Raw genomic sequence first — 14,589 nt, forward strand, 5'->3', positions numbered from 1 at the left:
ATCCCGCCCTCCCCAGCCAATGCCGGGCTCAGAGCGGCTAACAACAGTAAAAATAACACAATTTACATAAAATCACAATCATAGAATCATAGAGTTGGAATAGACCACAAGGGCCATCGAGTCCAACCCCCTGCCAAGCAGGAAACACCATCAGAGCACTCCTGACATATGGTTGTCAAGCCTCTGCTTAAAGACCTCCAAAGAAGGAGACTCCACCACACTCCTTGGCAGCAAATTCCACTGTCAAACAGCTCTTACTGTCAGGAAGTTCTTCCTCATGTTTAGGTGGAATCTTCTTTCTTGTAGTTGGGATCCATTGCTCCGTGTCCGCTTCTCTGGAGCAGCAGAAAACAACCTTTCTCCCTCCTCTATGTGACATCCTTTTATATATTTGAACATGGCTATCATATCACCCCTTAACCTCCTCTTCTCCAGGCTAAACATGCCCAGCTCCCTTAGCCGTTCCTCATAAGGCATCGTTTCCAGGCCTTTGACCATTTTGGTTGCCCTCCTCTGGACACGTTCCAGTTTGTCAGTGTCCTTCTTGAACTGTGGTGCCCAGAACTGGACCCAGTACTCCAGGTGAGGTCTGACCAGAGCAGAATACAGTGGTACTTCCCTTGATCTAGATGCTATACTCCTATTGATGCAGCCTAGAATTGCATTGGCTTTTTTAGCTGCCGCGTCACACTGTTGGCTCATGTCAAGTTTGTGGTCAACCAAGACTCCTAGATCCTTTTCACATGTACTGCTCTCAAGCCAGGTGTCACCCATCTTGTATTTGTGCCTCTCGTTTTTTTTGCCCAAGTGCAATACTTTACATTACTCCCTGTTAAAGTTCATCTTGTTTGTTTTGGCCCAGTTCTCTAATCTGTCAAGGTCGTTTTGAAGTGTGATCCTGTCCTCTGGGGTGTTAGCCACCCCTCCCAGTTTGGTGTCATCTGCAAATTTGATCCGGATGCCTTGATCCAGGATGTATTAATTAATACAGGATGTATTTATTGAAATACATTCTAAAATCAATTCATTCTAAAATCAAATCAAAATCAAATGAATGGCAACCATTGGGCTAAAGTGCTATGAGGATTACAGAAGGAGAGGGTCAGACTGTGCCTTGGCCAAAGGCCTGGTGGAACAGCTCCGTCTTCAACACACAGGGAACCAGGCAGAGGGCCTTCTTGGTGGTGGCACCCACCCTGTGGAACGCCCTCCCATCAGATGTCAAGGAGATAAACAACTATCTGACTTTTAGAAGACATCTGAATGCAGCCTGTTTAGGGAAGTTTTTAATGTTTGACATTTTATTGTGTTTTTAATATTCTGTTGGGAGTCATCCAGAGTGGCTGGGGAAACCCAGCCAGATGGGCGGGGTGAAAATAATAAATTATTGTTATATTAGTATTATAGAATGGGAGACTGGTATTGCACTTCTCTAGTCCCATTAAGGAGGGATGCAGGTGGTGCTGTGGGTTAAACCACAGAGCCTAGGACTTGCTGATTAGAAGGTCGGCGGTTCGAATCCCTGCAACGGGGTGAGCTCCCATCGCTCGGTCCCTGCTCCTGCCAACCTAGCAGTTCAAAAGCACGTCAAAGTGCAAGTAGATAAATAGGTACCGCTCCAGCGGGAAGGTAAACGGCATTTCCCTTTGCTGCTCTGGTTTGCCAGAAGCGGCTTAGTCATGCTGGCCACATGACCCGGAAGCTGTACGTCGGCTCCCTCGGCCAGTAAAGCGAGATGAGCGCCGCAACCCCAGAGTCGGCCACAACTGGATCTAACGGTCAGGGATCCCTTTACCTTTACCTTTAGTCCCATTAAGGATCTGGTTGGTCCCTGTGAGAAAAGGATGCTGGGCGAGAAACACCCATTTGAGCTGCTCCATCATCTTCTGTGTGCATTGAGAATTGCGATGCCTCTAACTCTGCACTTTTGTCCTCTTTGCAAGATGCCCGGAGTCTATTTTTGGTTTAGAATCGGGTGACTAATAATAAATAAATAAACGAGCTCTGCCTCTTGGACCTTCCCTTTCAGCCCATGGACCAAGCTTCCCTGAAAAACAGCGATGTCCTCATCCTGACCGGCCTCACCCAGATTCCCACCGCAAATCCCGACGGCATGGTGGGAGAATTCTGCAGTAACCTTGGTAAGGTGGCCGTGGTTATGGGTGTCTGTGTGTGTGTGTCTGTGTGTGTGTGTGGCATCGATGGCCGTGTTGTTGCTGATTGGGTTGGGTTGGGGTTCTTTTGCCTCTGCTTGCTTTATAATCTGACTCATAACCCCATGTGGGAAATCGCTACGAGTTTCCCGGAACAGAAGTAACTGCTTGACTCCCTCTCTCCCTCTCCCTGGCATAAAACTAGCAGTTGAGATTTTTTACGATGTGCCTTTGCCTCCCTCATTAATACAGTAAGTGCTTTTGAGAGATGCAAGTTGTACCTTATGGAAGGCGGCTGGAGACGACACCCAGTCTTGGAACAGAACAGGCATAATGAGATTGAATCGCCTGCTCTCCTTGGCTCGCTAAGTGGGTGGCTTCCTTGCCAGCGGTTTGTGTTTTGACAAGGCTCTCCCATCGACAGGTGGCCCTGCCGCTTCCTGGCTGCCTCTCGGCCAGTTTAACATCTTCGTGTGTGCTTTGTTAAAAGTCGGCCTCCCGTTTCTCGAAAGGCGCAGTCGTTGCCAACACCTGGTGACCCAAAAGCCTGCGCAAGGCGGAGGCAGCGTAGCCCACAAGCTTGGTCTGGCCTTACATGGAATCATAGAATGGTGGAGTTGGAAGGGACACCAGCGGTCATCTAGTCCAACCCCCTGCAGTGCAGGAATAAATGGCCAGCTGATTCCATGTAGCTGCTACTGACAGCCAAGCCAGAAATGGTGGTTGTTAGGACAGTGCCAGGGATTGGCCTAAGTGACCCTTTGGGTCCCTTCCAGCTCTACATTCCATGAAGGCCCTAACCTTCCCCTTGGCACTGACCTTGTCCAGGATCTCTGCATGAAGTTAGGATCAGTCCTGGGCTCCCCTCCCTAGATCCAAGCTTGGAGCTAGAGAGCTCAGTAGCAGAGTGCAAGCTTTGCATGCAGAATCTCTGGCGTCAATAGATGGATTCAATCTATGGTGTGGATATTAACATTGAAATGATTGGATGCATATAAACTGACTCCTCTTGGAATAAAAATGGTCTAGGCCCATTTGTTTGATGCAAAACTTCACTTGCAGAGCTTTCTTCGAAACAGAAGCAAAAACACACACCCAGTAAACGATAAATTTACACCATAAATATATTGTGGTGTTCGGCACGGGCTCATCACATTAGAAATAAAAAATAATTTCAAACAGACCTAAAAGCATAGATCTCTATCTTCCTTCAGCCTCCATTTTGCCTAGATCTGTATTGACTCCCTTCAGGAGAGTCTCAGAGCCTGAGAACAAAAGGCCAAAGGCACCAGCCTTTCAAGGTGACCAGTTTGCCATTCAATAGCCTCTCATGTGATCTAAGGTTAAACACACACAGGTTAGCTAGCAGGAAGCTCTTAGTATACCTCTGTGGAATTTCCCCGTGTTAAACCTTTCCAGCAATACACACAGGCGTTCTCCATTTCATTGTCAATTAAACAATTATACTTGACAAAGGCTAGGGAAGACTCCCTGGCTAAAACTGCTGCCAGTCAGGGGAGACCCATTGGCCTGCCTCTGTATAAGGTACTTTTCTTCCCTAAAATAACATCAAGGCCTCGATGGCTTTAAAATTGGATTAGACCCACTCATGGAGGAGGAGGAGAAGACGTTTGATGGCTACTAGCCACAATCGGAGGCAGCAGTGCTTCTGAATACCAGTTTGATTGAATCCTGCTTCAATGGCTTTAAGCCCTCTTGGGTATTTTGTTGGATTGTGACCCTCGGCTTTTTATCAGGCTGCTATTATAAGGTAAGGTAAAAGGGACGCAGGTAGCGCTGTGGTCTAAACCACTGAGCCACTTGGGCTTGCCGATCAGAAGGTTGGCAGTTTGAATCCCTGCGACGGGGTGAGCTCCTGTTGCTCGGTCCCTGCTCCTGCCAACCTAGCAGTTCGAAAGCACACTGGTGCAAGTAGATAAATAGGTACCACTGTGGCGGGAAGGTAAATGGCATTTCCGTGCTCTCTGCATTCATCATGATGTCCCGTTGTGCCAGAAGCGGTTTAGTCATGCTGGCCACATGACCCGGAAAGCTGTGGACAAACGCTGGCTTCCTCGGCCTGAATTGACTTTGACTGGTCTTAACCACCCAGGGGTCCTTTACCTTTATTATAAACAGGCATGTTGTCTTTTAAGCTTTGGATTTTTGTTTGGTATTTTGTATTTCCCCGGATGGCTTTAAGTGCTGTCCCAAGTTTTTCTGGTCCAAATTGGATTTTTCCCGTTTAAATTGAGACTTTTATTTAAGTTAATAGTTTTTTTTTTTTTTTTTTTGGACCCTTGTCCCTCTTTGCATATAGCAGAGGTTTTCAGCCTTTTTGGGTCCACAGCTCCCTTGACCAACTGCATTCTTTCTGAGGCACCCCCCTGGGAGGCTCAGGAGCCTAGTTATGTCACCCCTTGCCTGCAGAGGCAGCATCTCCTCACCCTTTTTCGAACACTCTCCCTTGTGGAGGGTTCCCTCAGCCTCCTCTCTTCTGGGCAAATTCAGCTGCCGCCACTGGTCTCTGAGCGGTTCCACCCCAAAGTGAGGTGCCTCATCACACTGCCCCACAGATGCCGGGGAAGCACCCCCTAGCCAGCCCCAGCGCCACCATTCGCCTGCGGAGCTTGTAGCCAGGGCTGCTGCAACAAACAGCTGTGCAATAATAATAATAATAATTTATTATTTATACCCCGCCCATCTGGCTCGGCTTCCCCAGCCACTCAGGGCAGCTTCCAACCAAATATTAAATACAGTAATACATCAAACATTAAAAGCTTCCCTAAACAGGGCTGCCTTCAGATATCTTCTAAAAGTTCGGTAGTTGTTGTTCTCTTTGACATCTCCTGGGAGGGCGTTCCACAGGGCGGGTGCCACTACCGAGAAGGCCCTCTGCCTGGTTCCCTGTAACTTGGCTTCTCGCAGTGAGGGAACTGCCAGAAGGCCCTCAGAACTGGACCTCAGTGTCTGGGTAGAACAATGGGGGTGGAGGCGTTCCTTCAGATATACTGGACCAAGGCCGTTTAGGGCTTTAAAGGTCAACACCAACACTTTGAATTGTGCTCAGAAACGTACTGGGAGCCAACGTAGGTCTTTCAAGACTGGTGTTATGTGGTCTCGGCGGCCGCTCCCAGTCACCAGTCTAGCTGCCACATTCTGGATTAGTTGTAGTTTCTGGGTCACCTTCAAAGGTTGCCCCACGTAGAGCGCATTGCAGTAGTCTAAGCGGGAGATAACCAGAGCATGCACCACTCTGGCAAGACAGTCCACGGGCAGGTAGGGTCTCATCCTGCATACCAGATGGAGCTCAGCTGCCCTGGACACAGAGTTGACCTGCGTCTCCATGGACAGCTGTGAGTCCAAAATGACTCCCAGGCTGCGCACCTGGTCCTTCAGGGGCACAGTTACCCCATTCAGGACCAGGGAGTCCTCCACACCCACCCGCCTCCTGTCCCCCCACAAACAGTACTTCTGTCTTGTCAGGATTCAACCTCAATCTGTGCAAGCCTTGGGGAGGCAGAGACATGAGAGGGCACCAGAGGAGGGAGGGAAGGAAAGAGGGACGGAGGCCAGTTTTGCCCACGACCCCCCTGACCATCATTCAAGGCACCCCAGGATGCCACGACACACTGGTTGAAAACCACTGGCATATAATAATTGCATTCCCTGCTGATTGTTGTGGACTTTGGTGAAGACAATGAAATGCACAGCACAGAAAAGGGGATGTTCTGGCCCCAGCCAATGTAACTAAACCCTAAAGACGTAAGTGGGTTCAGAAACTTAAACAATGTGAAATGCTTCTAACATACTACAGTATAGGAAGATGAAGTACAATTTTAATCCAGCGTCAAAAGATGAAAATGTAATCAAAGCAGATGAAATTACAAAGATGGCACAATAACAAATTGACTTTGCTATTCGGGTCAAAGCCCGATCCAACTCTCCATATCGACCGATAGATGACTACAAAATTTGTCAGAGGCCACCAGTCAAAATAGATCAGATTACAAATACGATATAATAACAAATAGACTTGCCAAAGCATGATCAAAATCCTTATATGACTAATAGATGACTACAAAATTTGCCAAAGGCCCGATACGCTTCGACCCAATTGGTCAGGAGAAAATTATTAAACGCAACTTGGTCAGAGAATTGGTTAGTCTGTCAAGACCTTAAAGTGACCATATATCCCTTTAATTTACATCTACAAAATGAATCTCTCTCTCTCTCTCTTTGATGGTTTATAGAGAAACATAGCAACAGCTGCTATTACATATTTAGAATTAACTAGCAAATTAATTTTCACCATCGGAAAAGCTGTTAATTGTTGAGCTGTATGATGTCGTGGGTGTGAACAGCATCACTTAGCATCCTGCTCAAAATGTGCCTTGGAAGGGCAAGGCTATCAGTGGCTGTCTGTCATGGCTACGTTCTCCCCCACTGTCAGAGGGTTGTGGCTTTGAGCCCCACATTGGACAAGAAATTCTTGCATTGCCAGGGGTTGGACTAGATGACCCTCGTGGCCCCTTCCGATTCTGTGACGGGAAGCTGATAACAAAGTTTCCTGGGTGCTGAATTCCTTGCAACGTCATTTCCGACCCTGGAACCCCTTGAGAGGGCACCGTATTTTTCGCTCTATAGGACGCACCGGACCATAGGAGGGGGAGAACGGGGGGGGGAGAGGAATTCTCCCCCTCTCTGCTCAGCGCCCCTTCAGCGAAGCGGCAGGAGAAACGGAGCCCCTTCCATTTCTCCTCCTGCTTCACTGAAGGGGCGCTGCGCAGAGAGGGAAAACTGTGCAACGCCTCTCCAGTGAAGCGAAGCCTGGAGAGCAAGAGGAATCAGTGTGCACCGACCCCTCTCGCTCTTCAGGAACTCCTGCTGCGCTCCGAAGGCTTGCGGATAGCTGTCTGAAGCTCACGGAGCGCAGCAGGAGTTCCCGCTGCGCTCCGGGGGCTTCAGGCAGCTTCAGCAAAAGCAGCGCAAAGCCTCTGGAGCGCGGGGGGAGCTCTTCCTCTGCGCTTTGGAGGCTTCGTGTTGCTATCACTGAAGCCAAGGAGCCTGCATTCGCTTCATAGGACGCACACACATTTCCCCTTCATTTTTGGAGGGGGAAAAGTGTGCCCTATAGAGCGAAAAATACGGTATATTTGTGCTTCCTTGGCTATTTAATGCACACCGCGTGACTTGGCTCACTTCCTCGAGTCGTCTGTTGGCATTCTGACAGTGGCACTGTTGTCGTCTGGATTATATCGTTTGCTGGAAAGGGCCTTGTAAGCGCACACCTCAGAGCCAGGGTTTAGACAATGTGGTGCCCACCAGGTGTTTCTGGACTCCCTTCAGCCACACCTGGCATGACCCAGTGTTCAGGGGTGCTGGGAATTGTAGTTCAGGAACAACTGCAGCTCACCACCTTGGCTATAGAGCCTTAGAAGAACAGAGCATTTTCTGCCGGTTTTTCCTCCGTGGTTCTCAGGATCTGCCTCCATGTCCCGCTGAGTATCAGAATTTTATTTTTCTCCCCAAGGGATGTTTCTAGTTTCTCTTGCTTTTGCTGCCAGAGCTGTAAAAGCTCCCAGCTTGCATTTTTTTTTTTTCATGTCTTGGAGCTCTTCTGCCCTCTTCAGGAAAAGGATGTGACTACATTGGAACCTTGATGGCAGAAAGTAAGGAGGAATTAAAGAACCTTTTAATGAGGGTGAAAGAGGAGAGCGCAAAATATGGTCTGAAGCTCAGCATCAAAAAACCTAAGATCATGGCCACTGGGCCCATCACCTCCTGGCAAATAGAAGGGGAAGAAATGGAGGCAGATTTTACTTTCTTGGGCTCCATGATCACTGCAGATGGTGACAGCAGTCACGAAATTAAAAGACGCCTGCTGCTTGGGAGAAAAGCAGTGACAAACCTAGACAGCATCTTAAAAAGCAGAGACATCACCTTGCCAACAAAGGTCCATATACTTAAAGCTATGGTTTTCCCAGTAGTGATGTATGGAAATGAGAGCTGGACCATAAAGAAGGCTGATCGCCGAAGAATTGATGCTTTTGAATTATGGTGCTGGAGGAGACTCTTGAGAGTCCCATGGACTGCAAGAAGGTCAAACCTCTCCATTCTGAAGGAAATCAGCCCTGAGTGCTCACTGGAAGGACAGATCCTGAAGCTGAGGCTCCAAGACTTTGGCCACCTCATGAGAAGAGAAGACTCCCTGGAAAAGACCCTGATGTTGGGAAAGATGGAGGGCACAAGGAGAAGGGGATGACAGAGGATGAGATGGTGGGACAGTGTTCTCGAAGCTACCAGCATGAGTTTGACCAAACTGCGGGAGACAGTGGAAGACAGGAGTGCCTGCTCCAGGGGGTCACGAAGAGTCGAGCACGACTAAACAACAACAACACATTGGAACAGACCAGATGAGCATTTTCAAATATCTTAAAGGCCATCACATGGAAGAGGGAACATGTTTGTTTTCTCCTGCTCTGGAGAGTAGGACTCGAACCAGTGGATTCAAGCAACCTAAATCCATTTATTTATTTATTTGTCCCCAGGCTTAGATGCAGTTCCCCCCCCCCCACCTTTTATTGCATTTCCAAATGCTTAATTTAAAGTGAGCAGGTGTTTTTTGTTTAAAGGACGATTGCAGCATTTTGAAAGACAGGGTTGCCAACTTGCCATACGACCGGGAATTCCTGGACGTGTCCTCTTTTGCAGGTCCTAAATACCCATCCAGTGTATTTTACATTTTAGAGCAAATGTCCTGGAGTTGGGGTTTAAAAAATAAAATAAAAAAGTGCTCAGGTTACTTTGGGTCAGACTCTGGCTCTGGCAATTTGGGCTCGGATTTTGTGTCCTCCTTTTTACCTCTTGAAATATGGCAACTCTAGGAAAAAGGCAAGGAAAAGGAATTGCAAATGAAGCAGCGAAGATCTCTGCCGCTGTGAATTCTCATTTGGAATTCTGTGTGCAGTTCTGGTCTCTCTCCATCTTGAAAAATGATCTAGTGAAAAAGTAAGGAAGGACCAGGATATTGAAAGCTGCCAGGGAATATGGAAACCAGTCCATTGTGAAGGCCGGCTAAGTGATGGCAGCAGTTTTGGACACTGGAGCAATTGCAAGCGCCTAGACGTGTAAACCTTGTTTTATTTTTCTTATTTTATTTTATTGGTGTTAGCTGCCCTGAGCCCTGCTCTGGCCGGGGAGGGCGGGGTATAAATAAAATTATTATTATTATTATTATTATTATTATTATTAACTTATTTATTTATTAAAGGTAAAGGGACCCCTGACCATTAGGTCCAGTTGTGGCCAACTCTGGGGTTGTGGTGCTCATCTCCCTTTATTGGCCGAGGGAGCCGGCGTACAGCTTCCGGGTCATGTGGCCAGCATGACTAAGCCGCTTCTGGCGAACCAGAGCAGCGCACGGAAACGCCGTTTATCAACTTGCACTTTGAGGTGCTTTCGAACTGCTAGGTGGGCAGGAGCAGGGACCGAGCAACAGGAGATCACCCCATCGCAGGGATTCAAACCGCCGACCTTCTGATCGGCAAGTCCTAGGCTCTGTGGTTTAACCCACAGCGCCACCCGCGTCCCTTATTTATTTATTAAGTTTTACTTATTAAACACACCTCTGAATGCTGCCTGCGGCTGTAAGCATTCCATGCAGGAGTTTGGCTTATTAATATGAAGGCCAACGGGAAGATGTCCCAAAGCTGGCAATATTGTTAAAAAATATCAATAAATCACCCCCCTTTTGATATTTTATTTATTTATTTATACTTTTCAAGTTTATACGTTTCACTAGTGTTATACATTTCACTAATTTTACATTCATTTTGACATTTAAAAACTTGACTTCCATCCCCCTCTTTCTGCGGTTCCTTAAATTTTCTGCATATCCTAACTAACATGATTTGCTCATTTATTCATCTTCTTTAAATATATGCCCTTATAAAAGTGCAGGTTGTGACAGTAATCTTTCCAATGTTTATATCTGTTTAAAATTTATCTGTAAATATTCAATAAACCATTTCCATTATTTTATTTAATGGAAAGTTTTGCCATTTCTGCATATTCCATAAGTTTTTACAAAGGTAATTTTAAACATCCTCTTCATTTCATCATATATCATTTCCCATTTTTTAAAGAAATAAGATATGAGTTTGTCGGGGGGGGGCAACATAGACAATGGGGCAGGGGATATTATAGAGCAGCCTTCACCAACCTGGTGCTCTCCAGATGTTTTGAACTACAACTCCCATCATCCCCAGTGAGCATAGTGTACAAGATGCTTTTTTGGTTAAAAAAATGGAGAGGTGCCAGTACTCTGAACCATTGAGCGCCATTAAAAAAAAAAACTGAATAGTTATTCAGGTCCACGTACCTACGGGACTGCCTCTCCTGGTATGTCCCCCGGAGGACCTTAAGGTCCACAAATGACAACGTTTTGGAGGTCCCAAGTTGCAAGGTGGTTAGATTGGTCTCAACTAGGGCCAGGGCCTTTTCAGTACTGGCCCCGACTTGGTGGAACGCTCTGTCACAAGAGACTAGGGCCCTGCGAGACTTGACATCTTTCTGCAGGGCCTGCAAGACAGAGCTGTTCCGCCTGGCCTTTGGTTTGGACTCACTCTGACCCTTATGTTTCCCTCCCCTTATGGTATTGATCTATGAGTTACTTTTAAAATGAGGCTGCATTTTAAATTGCATTTTAACCCGTATTTTAAATTGGTTTTTGTTTTTTGTCTCTCCCCCTCCCCATTATGTTTTACTGTGATTTTATTGGTGTTAGCCGCCCTAAGCCCGGCTCTGGCCGGGCAGGGCGGGGTATAAATAAAAATTATTATTATTATTATTATTATTATTATTATTATTATTATTATTATTATTATCTCTTGCCTATTCACTAACTCAAAAACATGTCCTTGCTCTTTGTTAAGCTTTGACCGTCCGGAACGGGGGGAACGTCCTGGTCCCCTGCTACCCGTCCGGCGTGATCTACGACCTTCTCGAGTGCCTGTACCAGTACATCGACTCTGCCGGCCTCTCCAACGTCCCCTTCTACTTCATCTCGCCAGTGGCAAACAGCTCCCTTGAGTTCTCCCAGATCTTTGCCGAGTGGTAAGTATTTTTCAGCAAAGAGGTACCCCATGGCTGGGTGGAGGGGTACCTCCGACACAGGAAGAAAGAGGGTGGGAGAGCAAAGCTACTACAGTGGTACCTTGGTTCTCAAACTTAATCCATTTCAGAAGTCCGTTCCTAAACCAAGTTGCGCTTTCCCATAGAAAGTACAGTGGACACTCAGGTTGCGAAGGTGATAATAATAATAATTTATTATTTATACCCCGCCCATCTGGCTGGGTTTCCCCAGCCACTCTGGGTGGCTTCCAACAAAACACTAAAATACAATAACCTATTAAACATTAAAAGCTTCCCTAAACAGGGCTGCCTTCAGATGTCTTCTAAAAGTTTGGTAGTTATTTTTCTCTTTGACATCTGGTGGGAGGGCGTTCCACAGGGAAGGCGCCACTACCGAGAAGGCCCTCTGCCTGGTTCCCTGTAACTTGGCTTCTCGTAGTGAGGGAACCACCAGTGATCCGTAGTGATCCGTGTGGGAGGCACGTTCGCAACCTGCAGCGCTGCATCTGCACACGCGCAGGTTGCAATTTGGCGCTTCTGCGCATGTGCAAAGCGTGATTTAGCGCTTCTGGACATGCACAACCGCCAAAACCCGGAGGTAACCCATTCTGGTACTTCCGGTTTTCGGCGCATCTGTAACCTGAAAAAACGCAACCTGAAGCATCTGTAACCCGAGGTATGACTGTAATGCAAAATGGATTAATCCGTTCCAGACTTTTAAAAGCAACCCCTAAAACAGCAATTTAACATGAATTTTGCTGTCTAACGAGACCATTGATCCATAAAATGAAAGCAATAAACAATGTACTGCAGTCACACAATCAGTCAACCAGTAGCTGAACTGGGTTCCACAAAGTCACACAAAAAAGAGGCACAAAAATGCAAAATAGCGAAAAAAGACAGACCTCAGCGTAACACTCAAAATGGAAGTGTAACACTCAAAATGGAGCATGTTCGGCTTCCAGAAAATGTTCGCAAGCCAGAACACTTACTTCCGCGTTGGCAGTGTTTTGGTTCTAAGTTTTTTAATAATAATAATAATAATATCTTTATTGTCATTGCCCCCTTCGGGGACAACGAAATTACTTGACTGCTCCATAAAAACACTAATTAAACAATACAATATAATACAGCAAGGGAGATTAGATGACTTTCAAAGTCCGGGCTTCCCATTCAGGGCCGAGATCGCTCTGGAGAAGAAGCTGTTCTTAAGACGACTCGTTCTTGTCTTCATCGTCCTGTATCTCCGTCCCGATGGCAGGAGCTCGAAGAGACAGTGACCAGGATGCGATGGATCTTTTACTATGTCCAGTGCCTTCCTATGGCACCTTGTGGCATAAATCTGCTCTAAGGTGGAGAGTGCGCAGCCAACAATGCTCTCTGCTGCCTTAACAACCCTGCACAACCCCATCCTGTCCTGGGCAGTACAGCTTCCGTACCACACACATAAGCCACAAGTGAGCACGCTCTCAATGGCACAGTGATAGAAGGCAAGCAGCAGTTTCTGCGGAAGATGGTTTTTCCTTAGTATTCTCAAAAAGTACAGTCTCTGCTGTGCCTTCTTCACAAGCCCCCTTGTGTTGACACTCCAGGACAGATCCTCTTGTAATTCAATGCCCAAAAATCTGAACGTTGTTACCCTCTCCACACAGACCCCATCAATCAAAAGTGGCTGGACGTTGCTCTTCTGTCTCCTGAAGTCCACCACAAGCTCCTTTGTCTTCCTTGTATTTATGAGCAAGTTGTTAGCTCTGCACCACTCTATCAACCACTCCACCTCATCTCTATAATCCGTTTCACCCTCCCTTTCAGGGATGAGCCCAATCACAGTTGTGTCATCTGCAAATTTGACAACCCTATTACTAGGGTGAGTAGCGACACAATCGTACGTGTAGAGAATATAAAGGAGCGGACTGAGTACGCATCCCTGTGGTGTTCCTGTGTTAGTCTTAAGCATATTAGAGGTATAAGGGCCCAACCGTACCCTCTGGGGGCGGTCTGACAAAAAGTCCAGTATCCAGTTGTTTGAGTACCAAGGCGTTTAGAACCAAGGTACCACTGTATTCTGAAAAATGCTTTTTTATAGATGCTTTTTATAGGATAGGGCAGTCACACCCTGGGGTGCCTTGAATGATGCTCAGTGGTGCTGCGGACAACACTGGCCTCTGTCCCTCTTTCCTTCCCTCCCTCCTCTGATGAACCTCTCGCTTCTCTGCCTCCCAAAGGGTTGTGTGGCTGTTTGTTGCAGCAGCTCTGCAGGCGAATGGTGCCTCTGGGGCTGTCCAGGGGGTGCTGGGTGCCAGGAATAGAGGCAGCCTCGGAGTAGGCAAGCAAGCGGGCGAGGGAACCCAGCCAGCCAGTCCGCCAGCCCTTGTTTTGGGGAATGGACGGACAAGTGGGAGGCTGGGCAGACAGGAGGGCACCACACTGACCCTTCTTTGTGCTTGCCCTGTGCAAGGCCTGCCTGAACCTGAGGGCCTGGTGCTGAAGATGAACATTTCCACCAATTCAGCCCCAACAGCACCTTCTGCTGCCTCTGCTGCCTCCCAAGGTGAGCAAGGTGCTGGCCTCGCGTTCACCTTTGGCCGGTCTCCACCAGGCCACTAGGTCTGGGGCATCCTTTCCCCAGCCCCCTGTGGGGCGGCAGGTGGCTCTGAGATCAGGGGCAGTGGCGGCGGCTGCCCAGAGGACTCTCAAGGAGAGAGGAGAGGAGGCTGAGGGAACGCTCCACCAGGGAGGGTGTTCGAAAAAGGGCAAGAGGCTGCCAGCTCTGCAGGCAAGTGGGGGACATAACTGGGCTCCTGAGCAGGGCCTTGCAGAGCCAGGCAGAGGCCCAGGCCAGGTCGATAATGTGCCCCCCCCTTTTTTTTTTCCCTGGGGATAACTGAAGTCTTATAAATAAGTAAGTATATAACATAATTTTTTCATAATGTATTATAATTTTAAATACATTTTACAATAAATACATTATTCATTTTAAAATGAATTATACAATTTTTAATAGTTCAATAGTGTATTTAAAAATCTATTTTTAAGTAGACAACTTTGACTATTAATTATAATTAAATTATAATTAAAACTTCTCCATCTTCTTATTCTACTCCTAAAAAAGATGTATGCTTGTGAGAAAGCCACTATTGCTCATAAGCCACTATTTCTTTAAAAAACATGGTTTCCACCCAATTTTATCCTCGTTGAGCTATATGTACTCCAGTAATATTCCTGGCCTAGTCAACACAATTTTAAACAAAAGGCCACATCTTCATCAATTTTTCATCATTTTCAAAAAAAAAATTAGTGA

The 14,589-nt window shown here is 47.0% G+C and overlaps 1 protein-coding gene across 1 annotated transcript in view; it reads left to right on the forward strand.

Moving 5' to 3' along the window:
* INTS9 (integrator complex subunit 9) overlaps positions 1–14,589 on the forward strand; it is a 69,030-nt gene that overhangs the window by 37,370 nt on the left and 17,071 nt on the right. Inside the window, exons 9-10 of the mRNA XM_081188596.1 lie at positions 2,030–2,141; positions 11,090–11,270. Of these exons, the coding sequence (XP_081044722.1) occupies positions 2,030–2,141; positions 11,090–11,270 (293 nt within the window). The remainder of the gene's footprint in view (positions 1–2,029; positions 2,142–11,089; positions 11,271–14,589) is intronic.

Source organism: Podarcis bocagei (genome assembly GCF_964188305.1).
Source record: "Podarcis bocagei genome assembly, chromosome: 3".
NCBI lineage: Eukaryota > Metazoa > Chordata > Lepidosauria > Squamata > Lacertidae > Podarcis > Podarcis bocagei.